Source organism: Haliotis cracherodii, unplaced genomic scaffold (genome assembly GCF_022045235.1).
Source record: "Haliotis cracherodii isolate W230 unplaced genomic scaffold, xgHalCrac1.p SCAF_3, whole genome shotgun sequence".
In the NCBI taxonomy this organism is placed as follows: domain Eukaryota; kingdom Metazoa; phylum Mollusca; class Gastropoda; order Lepetellida; family Haliotidae; genus Haliotis; species Haliotis cracherodii.
The window spans coordinates 25,207,798-25,230,791 of record NW_027266286.1 but is presented as its reverse complement, the minus strand read 5'-3'; the positions used below and the strand labels follow the sequence as shown (position 1 = coordinate 25,230,791).

General features: G+C 44.2%; 1 protein-coding gene and 1 long non-coding RNA gene across 2 annotated transcripts; one reads left to right on the top strand and one right to left on the bottom strand.

Annotated features, from left to right (window-relative positions):
• Positions 1 to 6,025: 6,025 nt before the first annotated feature.
• On the bottom strand, positions 6,026 to 7,908 carry LOC139475317 (uncharacterized). Its single transcript, XM_071258545.1, has 2 exons — positions 7,896 to 7,908; positions 6,026 to 6,582 (listed from the first exon to the last, which is right to left on the bottom strand). Exons 1-2 carry the CDS (start codon positions 7,906 to 7,908, stop codon positions 6,026 to 6,028), a joined length of 570 nt encoding a protein of 189 aa, XP_071114646.1.
• Positions 7,909 to 13,858: 5,950 nt separating this feature from the next.
• Positions 13,859 to 22,724, top strand: LOC139474089 (uncharacterized). The gene is made up of 3 exons (XR_011653979.1): positions 13,859 to 13,970; positions 15,308 to 15,394; positions 22,648 to 22,724. It is a non-coding gene; the product is annotated as an uncharacterized lncRNA (long non-coding RNA).
• The last annotated feature ends 270 nt before the right edge of the window (positions 22,725 to 22,994 follow it).

Genomic DNA, 22,994 nt, shown 5'->3' with positions numbered 1-22,994 from the left:
TACACATTATAGATCTATATAGTCCATTTGATTCTAATTGTTTAATTAACACATATTACACGTACTTTATGAAATTGATAATGTCAACAAATACTACTTGCAAATGCTTCGTTAGACTTCTGGAAATGAGTCATAGCTGGAATCGAGGGACTGGTAATTTATAACAGGTGTGACACCCATCACCGTCCCCAATCTCACGCCCCCTCACCTATGATAAATAACAGTCCCTTATTTGTATAGTCATCATATTAAATATATAAATAAGTTCATTTGGGATTCAGTAATACTGCTAAACCTATTTTAAATAAAAACACCGGGGGACGTCTAGCTAAACCCCTTCAATGCAATTAATGTACAGGTAATACACTAGTGCTGGCACAAATGGTACTAACCAATACAGAGCTATCAATACATGTCTATAGTTGTAGCGTATGAGTCAGGACTTTGGCCTACATTGTTAATTGTCTGTGCTCGTTCCGCCAAAGGATAAATTTAGAAAGGTCATGACGACATTTACAAAAAAATAGAGAAGAAGATATGATCCTTATATGGTCTTCCAAAATCAACAACGAATAATATTTGTTGTATAGCTTTGTGTTGTTGGGTTGTGCAATGTTGTATTTTGGAGTACCTGCATTTTAGGGCGCTTCATTGGCAATAATGTTATAAAAAGTCGAATTTATGTCCAAATAGATGATTATATCATTATTTTGGTGATGAATAAACACTCATCGGGTTATCAGGGTGACACGCTGATAAGAAGCAAAACAAAAACGACAACAATGTATTACTTGACAGCGAATAGTGTCATAGGGTCCAAGAAAATTAATGTGCGATGTATGTAATTGAAATAAATAAAGACCCCAAACTACACACATACCCCATACTCGGGATCGGGAGTGCCTATACATTAAGCACAGATACTCGGGGTACAGATACTCGGGGTACAGATACTCGGGGTACAGATGGGTACAGGTAGTCGGGGTACAGATGGGTACAGATAGTCGGGGTACAGATAGTCGGGGTACAGATACTCAGGATGCAGATACTTGGGGTACAGATACTCGGGGTGCAGATACTCGGGGTACAGATAGGTACAGATACTCGGGGTGCAGATACTCGGGGCACAGATACTCAGGGTGCACATACTCGGGGTACAGATACTCGGGGTACAGATAGGTACAGATACTCGGGGTACAGATGGGTACAGATACTCGGGGTGCAGATACTCGGGGTGCAGATACTCGGGGTGCACATACTCGGGGTACAGATACTCGGGGTACAGATGGGTACAGATACTCGGTGTGCAGATACTCGGGGTGCAGATGGGTACATATACTCGGGGTGCAGATGGGTACAGATACTCAGGGTACAGATACTCGGGGTGCAGATACTCGGGGTGCAGATACTCGGGGCACAGATACTCGGGGTGCAGATTGGTACAGATACTCGGGGTGCAGATACTCGGGGTGCAGATACTCGGGGCACAGATACTCGGGGTACAGATGGGTACAGATACTCGGGGTGCAGATACTCGGGGTACAGATACTCGGGGTGCAGATGGGTACAGATACTCGGGGTGCAGATACTCGGGGCACAGATACTCAGGGTGCAGATGGGTACAGATACTCGGGGTGCAGATACTCGGGGTACAGATACTCGGGGTGCAGATGGGTACAGATACTCGGGGTGCAGATACTCGGGGTACAGATACTCAGGGTGCAGATGGGTACAGATACTCGGGGTGCAGATACTCGGGGTACAGATACTCAGGGTGCAGATGGGTACAGATACTCGGGGTGCAGATACTCGGGGTACAGATACTCAGGGTGCAGATGGGTACAGATACTCGGGGTGCAGATACTCGGGGTACAGATGGGTACAGATACTCGGGGTGCAGATACTCGGGGTACAGATACTCGGGGTGCAGATACTCGGGGTGCAGATACTCGGGGTACAGATGGGTGCAGATACTCGGGGTACAGATGGGTACAGATACTCGGGGTACAGATACTCGGGGTGCAGATACTCGGGGTACAAATACTCAGGGTGCCGATATTCAGGGTACAGATACTCGGGGTGCAGATACTCGGGGTACAGATACTCGGGGTGCAGATACTCGGGGCACAGATACTCGGGGTGCAGATGGGTACAGATACTCGGGGTGCAGATAGGTACAGATACTCGGGGTGCAGATACTCGGGTGCAGATACTCGGGGTACAGATACTCGGGGTGCAGATACTCGGGGTGCAGATACTCGGGGTACAGATACTCAGGGTGAACATACTTGGGGGACAGATACTCGGGGTACAGGTACTCCGGGTACAGATGGGTACAGATACTCGGGGTGCAGATACTCGGGGTGCAGATACTCAGGGTGCAGATACTCGGGGTGCAGATGGGTACAGATACTCGGGGTGCAGATAGGTACAGATACTCGGGGTGCAGATACTCAGGGTGCAGATACTCGGGGTACAGATGGGTACAGATACTCGGGGTGCAGATACTCGGGGTGCAGATACTCGGGGTACAGATACTCAGGGTGAACATACTTGGGGCACAGATACTCGGGGTACAGGTACTCCGGGTACAGATGGGTACAGATACTCGGGGTGCAGATACTCGGGGTGCAGATACTCGGGGTGCAGATACTCGGGGTACAGATACTCGGGGTGCAGATACTCAGGGTACAGATACTCGGGGTGCAGATATTCAGGGTGCCGATACTCGGGGTACAGATACTCGGGGTGCAGATACTCGGGGTACAGATACTCGGGGTGCAGATACTCGGGGCACAGATGGGTGCAGATACTCGGGGTGCAGATACTCGGGGCACAGATACTCGGGGTACAGATACTCGGGGTACAGATGGGCACAGATACTCGGGGTGCAGATACTCGGTGTGCAGATGGGTGCAGATACTCGGGGCACAGATACTCGGGGTACAGATACTCGGGGTGCAGATGGGTACAGATACTCGGGGTGCCGATACTCAGGGTACAGATACTCGGGGTGCAGATGGGTACAGAAACTCGGTGTGCAGATACTCGGGGTACAGATACTTGGGGTGCAGATACTCGGGGTGCAGATACTCGGGGTACAGATGGGTACAGATACTCGGGGTGCAGATACTCAGGGTGAACATACTTGGGGCACAGATACTCGGGGTACAGGTACTCCGGGTACAGATGGGTACAGATACTCGGGGTGCAGATACTCGGGGTGCAGATACTCGGGGTGCAGATACTCGGGGTACAGATACTCGGGGTGCAGATACTCAGGGTACAGATACTCGGGGTGCAGATATTCAGGGTGCCGATACTCGGGGTACAGATACTCGGGGTGCAGATACTCGGGGTACAGATACTCGGGGTGCAGATACTCGGGGCACAGATGGGTGCAGATACTCGGGGTGCAGATACTCGGGGCACAGATACTCGGGGTACAGATACTCGGGGTACAGATGGGCACAGATACTCGGGGTGCAGATACTCGGTGTGCAGATGGGTGCAGATACTCGGGGCACAGATACTCGGGGTACAGATACTCGGGGTGCAGATGGGTACAGATACTCGGGGTGCCGATACTCAGGGTACAGATACTCGGGGTGCAGATGGGTACAGAAACTCGGTGTGCAGATACTCGGGGTACAGATACTTGGGGTGCAGATACTCGGGGTGCAGATACTCGGGGTACAGATGGGTACAGATACTCGGGGTGCAGATACTCGGGGTACAGATGGGCACAGATACTCGGGGTGCAGATACTCGGGGCACAGATACTCGGGGTACAGATACTCGGGGTAGAGATGGGCACAGATGTGCATGTTGTTGTGTTATAAGTCCGTTATAGTGCATGTTGTATGTTATAAGTCCGTTATTGTGCATGTTGTTGTGTTATAAGTCCGTTATAGTGCATGTTGCATGTTATAAGTCCGTTATAGTGCATGTTGTATGCAATAACTCCTACATTATGCATGTTGTATGTTATAAGTCCGTTATAGTGCATGTGGCATGTTATAAGTCCGTTATAGTGCATGTTGTATGTTATAAGTCCTATATTGTGCATATTGTATGTTATAAGGCCGCTTTTGTCCATGTTGTGTGCCATACATTTTCTATAGTGCATATGTGATGTTGTAAGTTATTTCTGAGTGAGTGAATATTGTTTTACGCCGCTTTTAGCAATATTCCAGCAATATCACGACAGGGAGGCTTCCATGTGGGAGTCGAAGCCGGGTCTTCGGCGTGACGAGCGAACGCTTTAACCACGATGATACCCCACCGCCCATTTTATTTCTGAAGGTTATGAGAGGCAGAACAACCAGCGTTCATATATAGTGATACTCCCAAGTCAACTCGTAGGATAGTGTGACGTGCCTCGCCAGCAATTGACACCATTGATTGATTTAGAGGAGCTCGTTTATAGGCTTGTTTCACGTATCAACTTCCGGGACAAACTACTTGCTTCGGGTCGCTTCGAGGTAACAGTTTCTAAAAGCCTGGCTGCACTTACAAAGAGCGAGGCGAAGGCGTTTGAGGCCTCCTTCCATGCACGATCTGACATGTGACACATTTGGTTTACCAGTGCGTGCCTTACACCGCCGACTTGTCTGTCTGCTTCCAACACTGTTTCAAGAAAGGAACACGTGCTTCATTCGACCCGTGAAGATCCGGGTTAGAATAGGTCTTCAGCAACCCATGCTTGCCGTAAAAGGCGACTAAGCTTGTCGTAAGAGGCGACTAACGGGATCTGGTGATCAGACTCGGTATCCCAAATGCGCGGATCGATGCTTATGATGCAATCACTGGATTGTCTGATACAGACAGACCGCCGTCATATAGCTGGAATATTGCTGAGTGTGGCGTTAAACAACAAACAAGCAAACGTGCCTCATTCAAGACTTTCGATTTTGACCAATTTTTGAAGTCGTCAGTGCACTGTCCAATGTAACAGAGCCTGTTATTTATTTGGCATGCCAGAAACCTGTGATTTTGGGTTCGAATCCCGGTTCGCCCCGATTATGTTTCAAGGTTTGTCAGCACCATACCGAAGTGGTAAACGTCTTAGACCTGCATCACTTCGGGCTTTCCTCCCTCATTAAGCTGATACGCCGTGATATAACTGGAATACTGTTAAAAGCGGCGTTAAACCCAACTCACTCACTCACTCCGTTTTCTGTGTTAACTTCGCGTTTCAACATGGGAAACAATATGTATGTTGGATGGCATAAGTCCTTCTAGTGCATGCTGTACTTTATATATCTCCTTTATTGCCTGTTGTAAGCCGGTTACAATGCCTGCTGTATGTTATTAGTCGGTTACTATGCATGCTTCATGTTGTAAGTTCGTTACAACGCATTCTGTATGTCATGAGCCCGTTATAACGCATTCTTTATGCTGTAAACCCGTTATAACGCATGTTGTTTCTTGTATGTCAATAGCTATATAGCATCCTGCATTTTGTAAATATATATTAAACTGCATCATTTTTGTAAGTAAAACGTATTCGTGTCCCTCAACGTACAGTCTAACCAGACAAAGATGGATAAAGTCAACATTTCGCAACATCAGTGTAGAAGACGGCCATGAGTGAGTTAATTGGCAATAAACGCCGTTTTGACTGAGGTAAAGTAGAAAATAGACAGTTTTAGTGGCTTGAACTCGTGAAACCCACGAACATGGGCATGGTGATGCAAAAAATATTTGCCACGAATATGGGACAATCGGATACTGAATTCCATATATGTGAGTATTGCTGAACACAAATTGGCAGTGTATATTCCATAGATATGTAACTACATGTACATGCATATCTCTTTGGATTGGTGGCCTGGAGGCTTGGAGACTTGTGGATGCTTGGAGGCTTGGAGGCGTGGAGGCTTTGAGGTTTGGATGCTTGGAGGCTTGGATGCCTAAAGGCTTGATGCTTGGAGGCTTGGAGGCTTGGAGGCTTAGAGGTGTGGATGCTTGGAGGCCTGGATGTTTGGATGTTTGGAGGCTTGGAGGCTTGGATGCTTGGAAGCTAGGAGGCTTGGAGGCCTGGATGCTTGGATGCTTGGATGCATGTGGATGCTTGGAGGTCTGGAGGCTTGGATGCTTGGTTGCTTGGAGGCTTGGATGTTTGGAGTCGAGGCTTGGAGGTTTGGGTGCTTGGAGGCTTAGATGCTTGGGACTTAGATGCTTGGAGGCATGGAGGCTTGGATGCCTGGATGCTTGCAGGCTTAGATGCTTGGATGCTTGGAGGCTTGAGGCGTGGAGGCCTGGAGGCCTGGATGCTTTGATGCTTGGATGCTTGGAGGCTTGGATACTTGGAGGCGTGGATGCTTGGATGCTTGGATGCTTGGAGTAGTGGAGGTTTAGATGCTTGGAGGCCTGGAGGCTTGGAGGCTTGGGGGCTTGGAGACTTGGATGCCTGGATGCTTGATGTGGATGCTTGGATGCTTGGAGGCTTTGATGCTTGGATGCTTTGAGGCGTGGAGGCTTGGAGGCGTGGAGGCTTGGATGCTTGGAGGCTTAGAGGCTTAGATGCTTGGAGGCTTGGAGGCTTGGAGGCCTGGAGGCCTGGAGTCACTTGCTTCACTTCGGACGTGAGGCACCAAACATTAGCACATCAGATGAGTTTACTACTGCAATATAACAAAATACATTTTCACTTGAAACAGGCTTAAGGCAGATAGATAAATGTTTTTCACCGATATTAATATATCAAATTCATTTTCTTCAATAAGCATCAAACGGTGATAACTACGCGACCTATATTTGAACACGTAAACACAGAGTCTAGGTGAACGCGTGATGTGTCTGCTGGACGTGTGGACAGCGGGACGTTCATCACGAACAGGATGCACAAGCAGCAGTCGTGCACCATATGTGTACACAGGTCCATAGTCATTCGTGCAACCACCACCCGCACACCCAAGCCCAATCCCCCACCCCCCACCCTCCGGAAAACGAACGGAAAAGTAAAAATGGTGGGTCATTTATTTTTAAATTTCACAATTTCGACTCCGACGAAGGTAGGTTATCAACAGGTATGACTCACGGCCCGCGGTGGTGACTCAGGACACGCTATAGCAGCACGCGGATGTATTCTTCAATACGTTGCTACTCAGCTGTGATCTGATCGATACCAACCAAAGCCAGAATAGCTCAAAGCGTGACTGGGACGTGATAACCACTGTCCTTGAAAACATATTAAGATTGACCGTTAACTCGTTTGACAGTGGAATATAGTTACTTTTACCAAGTTTTGGTATAGCATCGCGTAAATGATGGGGACAGTCTTAAGCCAAACCAATGAAAGTTAATGCATCATATTTGTGATCTTCTTTGTTTGTTTGTTGCTTAACGCCGCATCCTGCAGTATTCCAGCTATATGACGGCGATCTATAAATAATCTAATCTAGACCAGACAATCCAGTGATCGACACATCAACCAAGTCATCGAGCCTGACCACCCGATCCCGTTAGTCGCCTTTTACGACATGCATACCGGTACTCGCCTTTTATGACAAGCATGGGTTGCTGTGGCCAATTCTGACCCGAGCGTTGATATCGAGCACGAAAAAAGAACCATGTGTTTATGTGCTTTATCAGATAAGCTACATGTGAACATTCTAGCTGATATATGCATAATTATGTGAGCGTTGGAAAAACAGAATAGCTAATTTTAATATCTCTGATTTTGTGTGACTTTCATCAAACATTATTGATTAGGTTGCAAAGAATTATTTTTATACAGTTCAATTGGTTAGTTAAGTTAACGTGTATTAAGTAATGATACAAATGCATTATTTATGTTTCATTTGATATATGTGAATATTCATGTCGTTGGGTCCATATGTGACCATGACACACAATCAGCTGATTATATGACACACTTTACTCCTCACGGTCCTGCTGCATGGATCTGCATGGGATGCTGCATGGGATTCTGCAAGGGATCTGCATAGGATGCTGCATGGGATGCTGCAAGGGATGTTGCATGGGATGCTGCATGGAATTCTGCAAGGGATGCTGCATGGGATGCTGCATGGGATGCTGCAAGGGATCTGCATAGGATGCTGCATGGGATGCTGCAAGGGATGCTGCATGGGATGCTGCATGGGATGCTGCAAGGGATGCTGCATGGGTTGGTGAATTCAGTAATTGAAACCGGGGCGAGGTGGGTGGGTGGGTGGAAGAAATCAGTAAATGAAACAGGGATGGTGTGGGTGATGTGGGTAAAAGGGCGATCGAGTAAATGAAATGGGGGTCGAGTAAATGAAATGGGGGTCGAGTAAATGAAATGGCGATCGAGTAAATGAAATGGCGATCGAGAAACGCCAGAGAATCCTGCTGCAAGTCTTTATCATTGGCCTGGCAGTTTGTGAGTTGTCATATCCTGACGAGGTACAGCAACTAGATTTACAAATGTAGTATTACGCTTTCAGATGTACAGCTATAGTTCCCCCAGAACGTTCTTACTGAGAACCAGCTGGCCTTGCAGCGAACGATCCCTGCACACCTCATTTCATGGAACGATTGATACAGCTGCTAGAATAATACATGCTCAAAGCAAGAGTAGATATGGACATGTCCTTATTTATAATAGTGTGTTTTTATAGATGTCCGTAACTCACAACTCCCCTCTTTCTATATAACAATTTAAAATGCACAGTGAGTGAGTTTAACGCCGCTTTTAACAGTATTCCAATTATATCACGGTGTGTCAGCTTAATGTGGGCGGAAAGCCCAAAGTGATGCAGGTCTCAGATGTTTACCACTGGTGAAACCCACAAGCATGGGTATAGTGCTGACAAACTGACAAAATCATCGGGGCGAACCGGGACTCGAACCCACAATCATAGCTTTCTGGCGTGCCCAAGGGATGCAACTCTGCTCACCGAATGGCTTAGATGACTGGGCCACCCGTGCCCCCTTAAAGTGCACATGTATTGGGCTACAGAGGGGACCAATGTTGTTTTGTTTGTATGTTTAACGCGGCACTGTTCCAGGTTTATGACAGCGGCCTGTATGTTGTCAAGTCTTGACCAGACAAACCAGTGATTGATTTTATGAGCAACGATCCACGCCGTCGGGCTATGTTGACAGGCATTCAACCAAGTCAACGAACCTGAACAGCCGAATCAGACAAACACAACCACAAACTTGCCACCATTTCTAAAACCAACGGATTTGTTTTAAATTAATATCAATCATCACATTATAAAAGTAATTCATTCTGCAAATATCCGTGTTCTATACAAAGTTATAGTGAAGTATCAAGTCATTTTCTTATTGTAGCAGTCTGAGAAGGACAGAAAAAATTGATTTTTTTTGGAAAAAACACATCTTAAAATTTTTAAGTAAATAAAAAATCAGCCTCCATCTGTTTGACAAAAAAAAACCTCAATAAAAAGTCTCGACCACAATATGGCCATCCTCATCAATACATAATATTTCGCGAGCAAAGTCATTATCTTTGACAGAGAGGCATGACAATGAGAGGCAGTATGCCTGTAACCTTTATTTATTAATAATCATTTCAAATCTTTCATTTCAAGAAGCCATAACAGTTGTTGACTGATGGGAAATGACCATGAAGCATTATACCCTTACTTGTAACCTGGTGAGCAAAAGAAATATTACCAATCAACATGGTTTGTTCCTAAACACAGAACAGGAAGATACTTGTACGGTCAGCAAACTGTTTTGGTTGTGTTTGGGCGATTGATTCTCAACCATTTTGTAACTCTGTTCGGGGTTTGGACCCAACGTGTCCAACATTCAGTTTGGTAACGCTTGTTTTTTTGGTCAGTTGATATAAAAGTTATGCTATTTATGTCCGTGATCCACATCATCTTAGTAATTGAAAAGTACGTTCCTCCAGTAGGTGTGAGTACAAACATGTCAAGTTGACTGGGTTTTGCTACACAAGGTGTTGTAAAAAATGGTCTTTTATTTATTATTTTTATAAAATTCTTTATTATACTGCTATAAATCATCTGTTTCAAAATCATCTACATATGTACAGTTATTATGTTTTAGTGAGAAAATTTTAACCCAAACCTTTAATTCTTTCCAAAGGTTGAATTTGAAATGTGCCGTAAAGAAATCTCAGTTCCTTAAAATGGAGAAAAAGAATAAGTCTTTAATACTTCCCGATCCTCATATGTTTATGATATTCCTAACTAATATCTCGTGGTTTTTATTTAATACTTCCAGATCCTCATATGTTTATAATATTCCTAACTAATATCTCGTGGTTTTTATTTAATACTTCCCTATCCTCATATATTTATAATATTCCTAACTAATATCTCGTGTTTTTTATTTAATACTTCCAGATCCTCATATGTTTATAATATTCCTAACTATTATTTTGTGTTTATTATTTAATACTTCTCGAACCGTTTTGTGTTTATCGTATTATACTTCTCGAGCCAGTTGTGTGTCAATACGTTTCATATGCAGTCAAATACAGGCTCTTCACGCAGAAGCCTCATTCTTCACTCGCATCTTTCCGCGACCTACAAGATGACCCGGAATTACATGAATAGGCCATGAATGTCTGTTGCCATATGTCGCCGCGAATAGCTGCAAAATTGCTGATGCGGCGTTAAGCAATATTCACTCACTCACTCACTCTGTTGCCGTATGATAAAGTTTCTACAGGACCAAATACCATGAATTAAAGGCCCTTGGGCACATTGAAACTTTGCCGATCCGTTCTTTATGAGAATATATAATCCACAACAGACTTCCATGTGAGATGTTGTTCGTGAGAGATCAAGCGAAGCTGTTTAGCTGTACTTTTATTTTACATTTTACAAACTGAAAAATGTTGGTAGAAGAATTTTGGATGATAAACAGAATCTCTCCCTAGTGTCTTCTGACATTAAATATATCAACAGTTACACTCGTCGATAAATTTTAAAACAAGCATCGGTGTTTAAAACTTTCGTCGACTTGTGTTGATATTTTTTACATTTGGGTTTGATTCTTTATATATTACACACAGGGGTGCGGGTATAGTTGAAACTAGCAACCCATGCTTGCCGTAAAAGGCGACTATGCTTGTCGTAAGAGGCGACTAACGGGATCGGGTGGTCAGGCTTGCTGACTTGGTTGATGCATGTCATCGATCCCAATTGCGTGGATCGATGCTCGTCACATCAATCACTGGATTGTCTGGTCCAGACTCGATTATTTACAGACCACCGTCATATAGCTGGAATATTGCTGAGTGCAGCGTTAAACAACAAACAAACAAACAATAGTTTCAGTAATTCTCACTGAGACATATTATGATTTGGTTAGTTCGTCCCAGTTTTTCAATTGCTTTCATTGTTGGGGAATAACCCTAAAGCAATGTGACGTCATATGAGCGCACTGTCGCACATAATTAAAGGTGCGGTCACCATTGTTCATGACATCACAAACGCTTTATGTGACGTCATGTTAGCGCACCGTCGCACATAATGAAAGATGAGGTCACCCATTGTTCATGACGTCACAAACGCTTTATGTGACGTCGTTCTGACACCAGAGTAACTGTTTCCACATCTTTTTTACAAAAAATAATCCGAAAAGGGCTCGTTAATATAAAGCATAACATTACACGGTAGTACGGATTATCTGCCCCTTGTGAATTACTATTGAAAGTTCCTCAGTAACAAAGATCGGATCTCACAGATATAAATCAATTTTGACAGATAATCTCGTATTCCTCTTAACGTGTAAGTAACTTTCCCTAGCCTTGAGGGCATACAGGTGGCCCAGTGGTCAAAGGCGTCGCAACTCGCTATGCAGAGTTGTGCCCCTTAGTAGTGCCAGAAACCAAAGATCTTATGGAATATTAGAAGGGACATTGTCGCGTTGTCGCAAAAACAAGCAAAACGTGACAATGAACCTTTTAGGATATCCTTGTTTCTACGTTTTGTCAGCATCATACCCGTGCTCGTTGGTTTTACCAAAGTAGTAATCATAACTTCAGGTTTGCCTCTCATATAAAGCTGATTCAGCGTGATATAACTGGAATACTGTTCACAGCGGCGTCAGAGCCAAGTCACTCCCCACTATTTACGAAATGCTACATGCAATATAACTGAAGTATTTACACATACAGTATGTGGTATAAAATGATTCACAAATGTTCTATTGTATAAGCTAGGTCTTGTTCGTGTTGAACGTCTCGTTGTCCACACGTCTAGCAGACACACAACACGTACACCTATAGACGCTGGGTTTACGTGTTCAAATACAGGTCTCGTAAATATCACCGGAGGGACGGTCTGTTTGAAGTATGCAGGATAACTGGCTATAAACAGTATACAGTGTGTAGTATAACTGGCTTATTAACAACATACAGTGTGTTGTATAACTGGCTTATTTACAACACACAGTGTTTTCTATAACTGGCTTATTTACAACATACAGGTGTGTTGTATAACTGGCTTATTAACAACATACAGCGTGTAGTATAATTGGCTTATTTACGCCATACGGTGTGTAGTATAACTGGCTTATTTACGCCATACGGTGTGTAGTATAACTGGCTTATTTACGCCATGCGGTGTGTAGTTTAACTGGCTTATTTACGCCATACGGTGTGTTGTATAACTGGCTTATTTACGCCATAAGGTGTGTAGTATAACTGGCTTATTTACGCCATACGGTGTGCAGTAAAGCTGGCTTATTTACGCCATACGGTGTGTAGTATAACTGGCTTATTTACGCCATACGACATGTAGTACTGGCTTATTTACGCCATACGGTGTTTAGTATTACTGGCTTATTCACAACATAAGGTGTGTAGTATAACTGGCTTATTTACGCCATACGGTGTGTAGTATAACTGGCTTATTTACGCTGTACAGTGTCTAGTATAACTACTTAGACTTGCATCAGCTATTTCCACATCAAGCTGACACGCAGTGATATAACTGGAATACTGTTCAAAGCGTCGTTCAACCATACTCTCTCACAATTTCGAAATACCTCAGGTCCGCGCTGGTTTGATATCTTGCGTCCAATGTGAATTCTTCCAAGACACAACCGTCCCGTGAAGATTCGAGTTAGAATAGGTCTTCAGCATCCATGCTTGTCGTAAGAGGCGACTAACGACAGGCTCGCTGACTTGGTTGATGCATGCGATCGTATCCCAATTGCTTAGAACGATGCTCATGATGTTAATCACAGGATTTTTAAAATCCAGATTCGATTATATACAGAACACCGTCATTTAGCTGTTATATTTGTGAGTGCGGCGTTAAACAACAAACAAACAAACAAACAAACAAAGAATACACAACTCGTGTGTGACCATGTTGTATTCAGTTGTGTATGGTGATAATAATAATAAAGTCCATTTCTTCAGCGCCATTTCCGTCTCCGTAGTCGCTCATAGCGCCTCACACAGGTTCATAGACACATCTAAAGAGATAAGTCTTTAGTTTTGTCTTGGTAGCAGGTGTAGGAAAGCAGCTTGATAATATATAACATTCTCAGAGGTTTTATGTATGTGAGGCGTAATATTACTTTTACCTCTCTTACTACAGCGTCAGCTGTCAGAGTGATGAAGCTCCTCAGGTTACAGTTGCATTCGGAACGCATCGTTATCCCAAAACTGCATTCGTGGCTGTTCGTGTCAGTCCGGTAACCTTTTCGTAGGTTCCGAAAGAGGCGAGTGGTGACTTCATTATTGACACGATGTTGGTTCGTGTCGTTCCGGGACTGGCCGAATGTTACGGAAATGGACGAGCGGTGACGAATGCTTTTGGCCATGTTTACTTCGATGCCATGTTTATAAGGGCAGCTGTGTTTACACACACGTGACATATCGGCCATATCCGCTGTGTACGGCGGAGGTAGCACGAACATGGTTCTATAAAGCAAAGCAAATATGTAGAACATTAATACCTTACCTTGAACTATCGTGACCCGGGAGGCTCAGAGGTTATCAGTCTTGTGAGAACTTCCTGTGGGTGAGTCTTTGTAGTCAGATTCAGTTTTATAAATGATCTCATGTGACAGACTTAATGGAAAATAACACAATGGTTAAGGCACATTCGACACACTCAGATTTGTTTTGTTTGTTTGTTATTTACGCCGCACTCAGCAATATCCCAGCTATATGACGGCGGTCTGTAAATAATCGAGTCTGGACCAGACAATCCAGTGATTGATATCTTGAGCATCGATCAACGCAATTGGGATATGATGACATGCATCCACCAAGTCAGCGAGCCTGACCACCCGATCCCGTTAGTCGCATCTTACAACAAGCATAGTCGCCATTTACGGCAAGCATGGGTTGCTGAAGACCGATTCTAGCCCGGATCTTCACGGGTTGACACACTCAGAACATCTTTTTTCACATTGGTGCTTGTTATGTGGTTTTTATTGTTCGTTTACACACAGCATAATTAATGGATAACAACTTCTTTATTTTGCTGTGATGGTGACATTTCCGTTGCCAACCTTGTTCCATTACAGTAGAAAAATGAAGTTGTTATCCATAAATTGTGCCTTCATTGTAATACATCAACTTCTAAGAAATGCCTTTCAAACAATTTGTTGGTTTGCTGTTCGAAAATCTTAACTACTCAAAAGAAGTTAAAATCTGATTCTTTCATATTACTATAGTTAATCTGCCATGCCATGACTAACTAACTATAGTAACATGAAATAATAGAGTGTTCTTTGTCTTCTTTTGAGTAGTATTTGAGACTTTCTAACTCTGCAACAATTCATTCTCTGTGTAGTTCACCACACCCGCAGTTTGCACAAGGGTCGAATGACCGGTCATAAATATTTAAAAAAAGGTAAACGAAAAAGGGTTGATACAGTTAGACCAGTCTGGTACACATAGCTGTATATGGTTCCAGAAGGTGAGTTGGCCGATATTTATTGACACACTTAATGGTGGGGGTGGGGGGTCAGTACCAGCGTCATATATGTATATTGACTTGTAATTCCATAGTGCCTAAGGGGGCACGGGTGGCCCAGTTGTCTAATGCGCCGCGATTCGTGTGCAATTGCGTCCCTTGGACACGCCAGAAACCTATGACTGAGGGTTCGAATCCTGGTTCTCCCCGATTGTGTTCCTAGGTTTGTCAGCACCGTACCCGTGCCCCTGGGTTTCACCGAAGTGGTAAACGTCTGAGACCTGCATCACTTTGGGCTTTCCTCTCACATTAAGCTTATATAACTGTAATACTGTTAAAAGCGGCGTTAAACCCAACTCACTCACTCACTGTATGTCCCATCCTTTCAACTTGAAATGGAGTTGTTTGTTTCCATCAAAATTCTATATTTACAGAGTCTATGCGTTAGTCTACAAACACGTAGAGGCGACTGTCGTTCACGAGCAACGACACCGGCACGACCGGTCTACGCGGCACAGCAGGTACACAATTCCACGTCTCCTCCTGGAGTTTCACAAGCATCTTCCTCGTCGCTGAATCCCACTGGTTTGCAATTGTTGCGGGAGGCGCACGAAGTAGCCCCGGAAATACGGGCTCCGTCAAACGAAAGGTTCCTCGGTGTAGACAGAATTGGTTGCCATGGTAACAGCCGATTTTATAGGCGTAGACGACTGTAGGTGTGAACGGAGATACATCGGAACTATTTAAACCGCTCTCCTGCAACACGCGATTGTATATTCCGATTGATGTGAGATAATTATGTGTGTGAACATGAACATCTCTCTCTCTCTCTCTCTCTCTCTCTCTCTCTCTCTCTCTCTCTCTCTCTCTCTCTCTCTCTCTCGCATTTGTGTCGAGGTGAGGTGAAATGGGGTTTTACGTCGCCTTCCACATTATTTCTTTCAAATAGCGTCGTGCATGCAAGTGTGTGGCTGATTGTACTGGTCCGGTCTAATGCCGTTTTTTTAGTGCCAGTCCACTGAGATAGCATGGCACAGGTTAACACTGTCCCCACTCAGATTCCGAGCCAACCAGTCCTTGTTTTATCCTCGTCATGCCGAGCGGCAGGCAGGGTAACAACAAGTACCATTTTTTAACGTCTTTTGATATGACGCGGTCAACCTTTCGTACGGTCAAACGCTGTATCCACTGCACCACGTATGTGGTACGTTAGTGATGAAGTGCTTGTTGTTCCAGCCTGGACATAATGGACCAGACAATCCAGTGATCAATATTATGAAGAGAGGTCCAAGCCGAGTTCGATAACACGCCATTTACCAAGTTGTTTGTTTGTTTGATGCTTAACGCCGCACTCATCAATATTCCAGCAGTCTGTTGCGGTCTGTAAATAATCGTGTCTGGACCAGACAATCCAGTGATTGATATCATGAGCATCGATATACGCAATTGGGATACGATGACATGCATCAAGTCAGCGAGCCTGACCACCCGATCCCGTTAGTCGCTTCTTACGACAAGCGTAGTCGCCTTTTACGGAAGGCATGGGTTACGGAAGACCCGGATCTTCACGGGTCTTTAAGTGTCATGTTGTCTATCGTAAGGTTTGTAGGTATCTGTGCCTTGGGTAAATTTTGAGAGAAAATGTTGTCTGTGGTGGAGAGGGTTTTGTTTGCCGCCGCTTGAACAGTATTTTTCACCGATGTATAACATCGTTTCAGCTTGATGCAGAAGACGCGCCAGTGGTGATGCAGGAAACATTATCAAGGCGAGCCGAGATTCGAACCCACGATCGTAGGTTTCGGGCGCACCAGACGCAACTCTGCACAACAAAATGTGATGTGACACCGGGCTAGGTTTCGAGGGTATTTGTGTCGTGTTGTGGGTTTGAGAGTACTTGGGGTCTTGGGTAGGTTTCGAGGGTATTTGTGTCTTGTTGTGGGTTTGAGAGTACAGGGGGTCTTGGGTTAGGGTTTGAGGGTATTTGTGTGCTGGGTAAGATTAGGGAGAAGATGTGTCTGGGTTTAGGTTTTAAGTATTGTGATATGGTTCTACTTTAGACCAGACAATCCAGTGATTGATATCATGAGCATCAATCCACGCAATTGGGATCGATGACATGCTTCAACTAAGTCAGAGAGCCTGGTTCCAGCTCACAGAAGGTGATTTGGCCGATATTTATTGCCACACTTAATGGTAGGGGTGGGGGGTCAGTATCAGCGTCATATCTGTATATTGACTTGCAATTCCATAGTGCCTAAGGGGGCACGGGTGGCCCAGTCGTCTAAGGCGCCGCGATTCGTGTGCAGAATTGCGTCCCTTTGGCACGCCAGAAACCTATGATTGTGGGTTCGAATCCTGGTTCGCCTCGATTATGTTTCTAGGTTTGTCAGCACCATAACCGTGCTCACGATCGTGGGTTTCACCGAAGTGGTAAACGTCTGAGACCTGCATCACTTCGGGCTTTCCTCGCACATTAAGCTGACACGCCGCGATATAACTGTAATACTGTTAAAAGCGGCGTTAAACCCAACTCACTCACTCACTCTATATCTAGAGTAGCTATTGCATTAGGCTCAACGTGTCCCGAATACAGGCTTGTATTATCAGGTCCTCTACCAAAGGGTTCGGAATAGTGAAAATTAGTTGGTGTGCGCAGAATGCATATTGAATTATCAGGCTGATCTCGTGAGACAAGTCAAAGAAAAACGCCGAAGAGAAACGGTTTGCTTTCCTTGACATCGCATTTCAATGATCCACCTTGACAGGATCTCTTATTGGCAAGCGCGACCGCCCACTGTTATTCCTCAGCTGTAGGTTTCGTGAGCTATCAATTTGTCTACAAAACCCCGTCGACAGTATAGCTCAGAGTTGCGTTCCTGGTGCACATTCCAGCGCTTAGTCTTATCAGCCATGTCAGTCCTGTTGTGATATGGTTCTACTTTAGTTTCCTTTCTAACACTGGCGCTTATATTTGCTTGACATTTCAGAATTCGGATGTGATTTTCTTTGCAAAAACCATATTGCTTCAAGAGAAACCGGATTAGCTGCTCCTCGCCATAAACGCATGTTGACATTTATTTTATTCGTGTGAGGGGGTTTATACCGTATAAAGCTACAAGGTTTGGGTTAAAAACAGTTCGCAACGAATTTCTATCCACTACATGTTTGTTTGTCTGTTTGTTGTTTAACGCCGCACTCACCAGTTTTCCAGCTATATGACGGCGGTCTGTAAATAATCGAGTCTTGACCACACAATCAAGTGATTGATATCATGAGCATCGATCTGCATAATTAGGATAACCTGCATCGAGCCTGACCACCCGATCCCGGTAGTCGCCTCTTACGACAAGCATGGGTTGCTGAAGACCTATTCTACCCAGGATCTTCACGGGTCCCAAAACTTTAGGGATTATTGACAGAAACACAGGAAGTGTGGGTATTACTAGGTTTTTTTGTATACCTCACTTCCGGTCGAGTTAACCTAAATGTGTATATTTCATAGGCTGATCCAGAGGGGGTCCAATGTTGTATGAAGTAGCCGGATTTTGATATTTTGGACCCCCTCCCTTTTAAAGACCGCCTCCGTGGAAAAGTGTAGAGCGGAAGGTCGCGTCATTCCAAAAGACGTTAAAAGATGATACTTGTTGTTACCCTGCCTGGCGCTCGGCATTAAGGGCTAAAACAACGACTGGTCGGCCTGGAGTCGGAATACCGTATCTGAGCGGGGTATTCATGTTAAACTGCGGCATGGTATCTCAGTGGGCTTGCAATATAAAATCGACATTAGTCCGGAGTGGTACAAGCAGCCACACCCACACACGCGTGCATGCACGTCACCATATCAGTGCAACAATCTTGATCGCGACGTTAAACCCAATTTCACCTCACTTCACGCTTTTAAAAATGCTAGATCTGCCCTTGTATTTTGGACACTCACACGTTCAGACCTGGTGAGACTCGCGTCTGTATTTTCCCAGCACGAAGCTTGTAAACTCCACCGTGTTGCACGTGCTACCACGTGGTTTACCAGCACTTTGTTTATACGCGCGAGGGGCTGTACTTTGTGACTGTTACGCCACAAATTGTGCACCTGTCGTTTCCAGTGAAAAATGAATCAGCGATACACCTACACATTTCTCTGAGTACGACAGGTATGTCGATACGCTTGCACCTTTAACACACCCGTGAAGATCCGGGTAAGAATTGGTCTTCAAAAAGTGATCTAAAAAAACGCCTATGGTAATTTTGCTCTACTGCTATTACTACTGACCCGTGAAGATTCGGGTTAGAATTGGTCTTCAGCGACCCATGCTTGTCATTATAGAACACTTGCGGATCGAGTGGTCTGGCTGACTGGCTTTGTTGATGCATGTCATCGTATTCCATTTCTGTAGGTCGATGCTCATGATGTTAATCACTGGATTGTATGCTCCATATTTGATAATTTACATACCGCTGTCATATAGCTGGAATATTGCTGAGTGCGGCTTTAAACAGCAAACACTTTTAACAAAGGAAACCATGGCCACGAGACCGGAAGTGGGAGTTTAATCAGGAACTGACACTGCACTTATAAATTAGATGAAATCTTCACAGCGTGTTTCTAGTTCCTAAAAGTCTCTTTGTAAAATCTTGGTTATGTACTGCCGTTCTGCTGTGTCAGCAAATTGGTCGCTAATACTAGTTGAACTCGCTAACAAGCCAAAGGCGGGCGTCAAACCAGCCAACTATTGTTCAATCAAAGTGTTTTCATGGCAAAATTTCTCACGGAATCCTCCAGTTTAAATAAAGTTATTGCCCCTTGAAGATTCGAGTTTGCATTAGTCTTCATGCAACCCATGCTTGTAAGAGGCAACTAACGGGATCCAGTGATCAGGCACGCTGACTTGAAGATGCATGTCATCATATCCCATTTGCGTAGATCGATGCTAATGATATCAATCACTGGATTGTCTGGTCCAGACTCGATTAATTACAGACCGCAAAAGACAGCTGGAATATTGCAGCGTGCAGCGTTAAGCATCAAACAAACAACTTGGTTGATGGCGAAGGCTTGGACCTTTCTTCACAATATCGATCAGTGGATTGTGTGGTCCACTATGTCCAGGCTCCCGTCACTTAGCTGGAATAATGCAGCATTAAAGATCAGACGTCATGCCGCTGAGTGCGGCGTTAAACAATAAAGCCAAACAAATCATATGACTATAGTTATTGACATATTATGACCCCAAAAAATCGTCTGTTCTTAAACTAAACTTATTAGACCCGTGAAGATTCCGGGGTAGAATAGGTCTTCAGCAACCCATGCTTGCCGTAAAAGGCGACAATGCTTGTCGTAAAAGGCGACTAACAGGATCAGGTGGTCAGCATCGCTGACTTAGTTGATGCATGTCATCGATCCCAATTGCGTGGATCGATGCTCATGATATTGATCACTTGATCGTCTGGTCCAGACTTTATTATTTACAGACCGCCGTCATATAGCTGGAATATTGCGGCGTTAAACAACAAACCAACCAACTTAAACTTATCTCAAGGATACTAACATTCTTATAAGAGCTCGTCCTGCCATGGTGTTCACCTACAGATGTCAAGCGAGATCTGGTTAAGTCCTGTTATTAATGACAAGGCTATCACCCCGCACTTGGAAGTTTGTCCCACTGACGGTGACTTCAACACCCACGGGAACCAACTGGCCTCAGCTATCAATAAGTTCGCCAGTCAGGAGAGTCGATATCTATCCATTTCTGATCTACACGAAGACAGACCCGTCAGCGGGACACAAATAGAGGATGTATATAGAGTGGCAAGCAACGTGCACAGATCCCAGTGCTTTGAGGATATGTTCCATGTCCCTATAAATATCCCCTTGATAATTCCTCGTTGATTACATTGACTCCGCTGACAGAAAATGGGTTTCTATATCCTTTTAGACTTATGACGTTGGAAATATATTGTTTGTCAAAGCTAAGTAAGCGTGAGCTTGTTTGTGATCTAATTGGTATCCAGAAAAGGAGGTAATACGATCACGTGACCTGTGTCTGGTCTAAGAACACCCAGAAAAAGATGTTCCTCAAGGCTTACATTTCAACAAAGAGGAATGTGTTCCTAGAAAGCAAGTTAATTTAGTCCCGTCTGTAAGTAGATTATTCGAAATGAAGGTAATGATGGAGAAACAGTTTATTTTAGTTAAGCCTGGGGTTTTATAGATCTGTATAGACAGATTTAGTGTTCGTAAAGATTTCTTTTATATCATGATCGTGGCCATAGGTTGAAAAATCGCCTATGGTGTCACAATTCGCTGTGAAGCGTTGCGTCCTTTAGTGGCGGCAGGTTACGTTGACCCTCGGTTCGAATCCCAGACGTGTACTGATTATGACTCTCGGTTTGCCAGCACCATACACGTGCTCGTGGGTTTCATCCAAGTGGTAAACGAGTAAGGCCCGAGTCACTTTAAGATTTTCTCCATTTACCTTGTATGCCGAGGTGCTGCTTCAATCCGTCATCTCATCCAATCACTCAGACGAACATAATTATGGCCTAGGAAATCTTTTGTTACACAATACTATTCTCTCCTCTAAATTCTGGCCTTCTCGAAGCCAAATGTATGTTGATAAGACCTTACTTCTCGAAGCCCAATGTATTTTGATAAGACCAAACCTTCTCGAAGTCCAGTGTGTGTTGATAAGACCTTACTTCTCGAAGCCTAATGTATGTTGATAAGGCCAAACCTTCTCGAAGCCCAAGTTATGTTGATAAGGCCTTGCCTTATCGAAGCCAAATGTATGTTGATAAGACCTTACTTCTCGAATCCTAATCTATGTTGATAAGGCCAAACCTTCTCGAAGCCCAATTTATGTTGATAAGACCTTGCCTTCTCGAAGCCAAATGTATGTTGATAAGGCCAAACCTTCTCGAAGCCCAATTTATGTTGATAAGGCCTTGCCTTCTCGAAGCCAAATGTATGATGATAAGACCTTACTTCTCGAATCCTAATCTATCTTGATAAGGCCAAACCTTCTCGAAGCCCAATTTATGTTGATAAGACCTTGCCTTCTCGAAGCCCAGTGTATGCTGATAAGGCCTTGCCTTCTCGAAGCCCAGTGTATGCTGATAAGGCCTTGCCTTCTCGAAGCTCAGTGTATGCTGATAAGGCCTTGCCTTCTCGAAGCCCAGTGTATGTTGATAAGACCCGGCCTTCTCGAAGCCCAGTGTATGGTGATAAGACCTTACTTCTCGTGATCCACTGACCGTTAAAGTACACATATTTCCAGACTATCAGCGAAGTACTTCCACAAGCAATATCACTTATAATCATATTGGTCAAGAATCAAGAAAACACCTCATATGACATTGAAATTAAGCCGTTGCTACATATATCGCTAATGCGTCGATCGATTCGGGACCATGTGTAGCAGAAACCATAGTTTGGCTCCTTGAAGCCCTGCCAAATTCCTTACCAAATCTCACTGGGATATAATTTGTAGACAGAACATTGCCATGTGAGGCCTAGAACTGTCTATTACCGACTGAATTCTCACTTATAAAAAAAAATACATTTAATATTTATAAAGACAATTGTTCACCCCAAAGACAGGATACTGATGACAACGTCGAGAGAAGAACCCACACAATCAGTTCCTGGCGAGACGTACATCATTGTATAATCTATAGTCATCAGACATGCAACTGACATCCCGTTCGTCACGCCATTACCGTTTGTGCTTTGTATATAAATAAAAAAATTGATTTTCTTTCATCTTTTAATTTTCAGGCATTACATCGGCGAGGGGTGACATTTCGACCATGCTTTGGGCTCAATTCTTTTGCTTCATCTTCGCCGAAATAACAGGCTGTCAAAACAACTTCCTCTCACCTTCATGTCTGCTAGGCCGCAACGGTTTGAATTCTTATCCCTGATTGGCTAGTCAATCACATCGGGCTGCAGTTAATGGGTTTGTAAGATCAAAGAGACCGCTGTTTGGTTCGGTTAGTGAACGCCTCGATTGCATCGGAGAGGAGTAATGTTGTGTTTAAACGCGATTAGATTTCTAGTTTGAGAACAAATTGATTATCTCATATACCTTGTTGTTTTTTTGTGGGGAAGGTTTTCATCGCCGT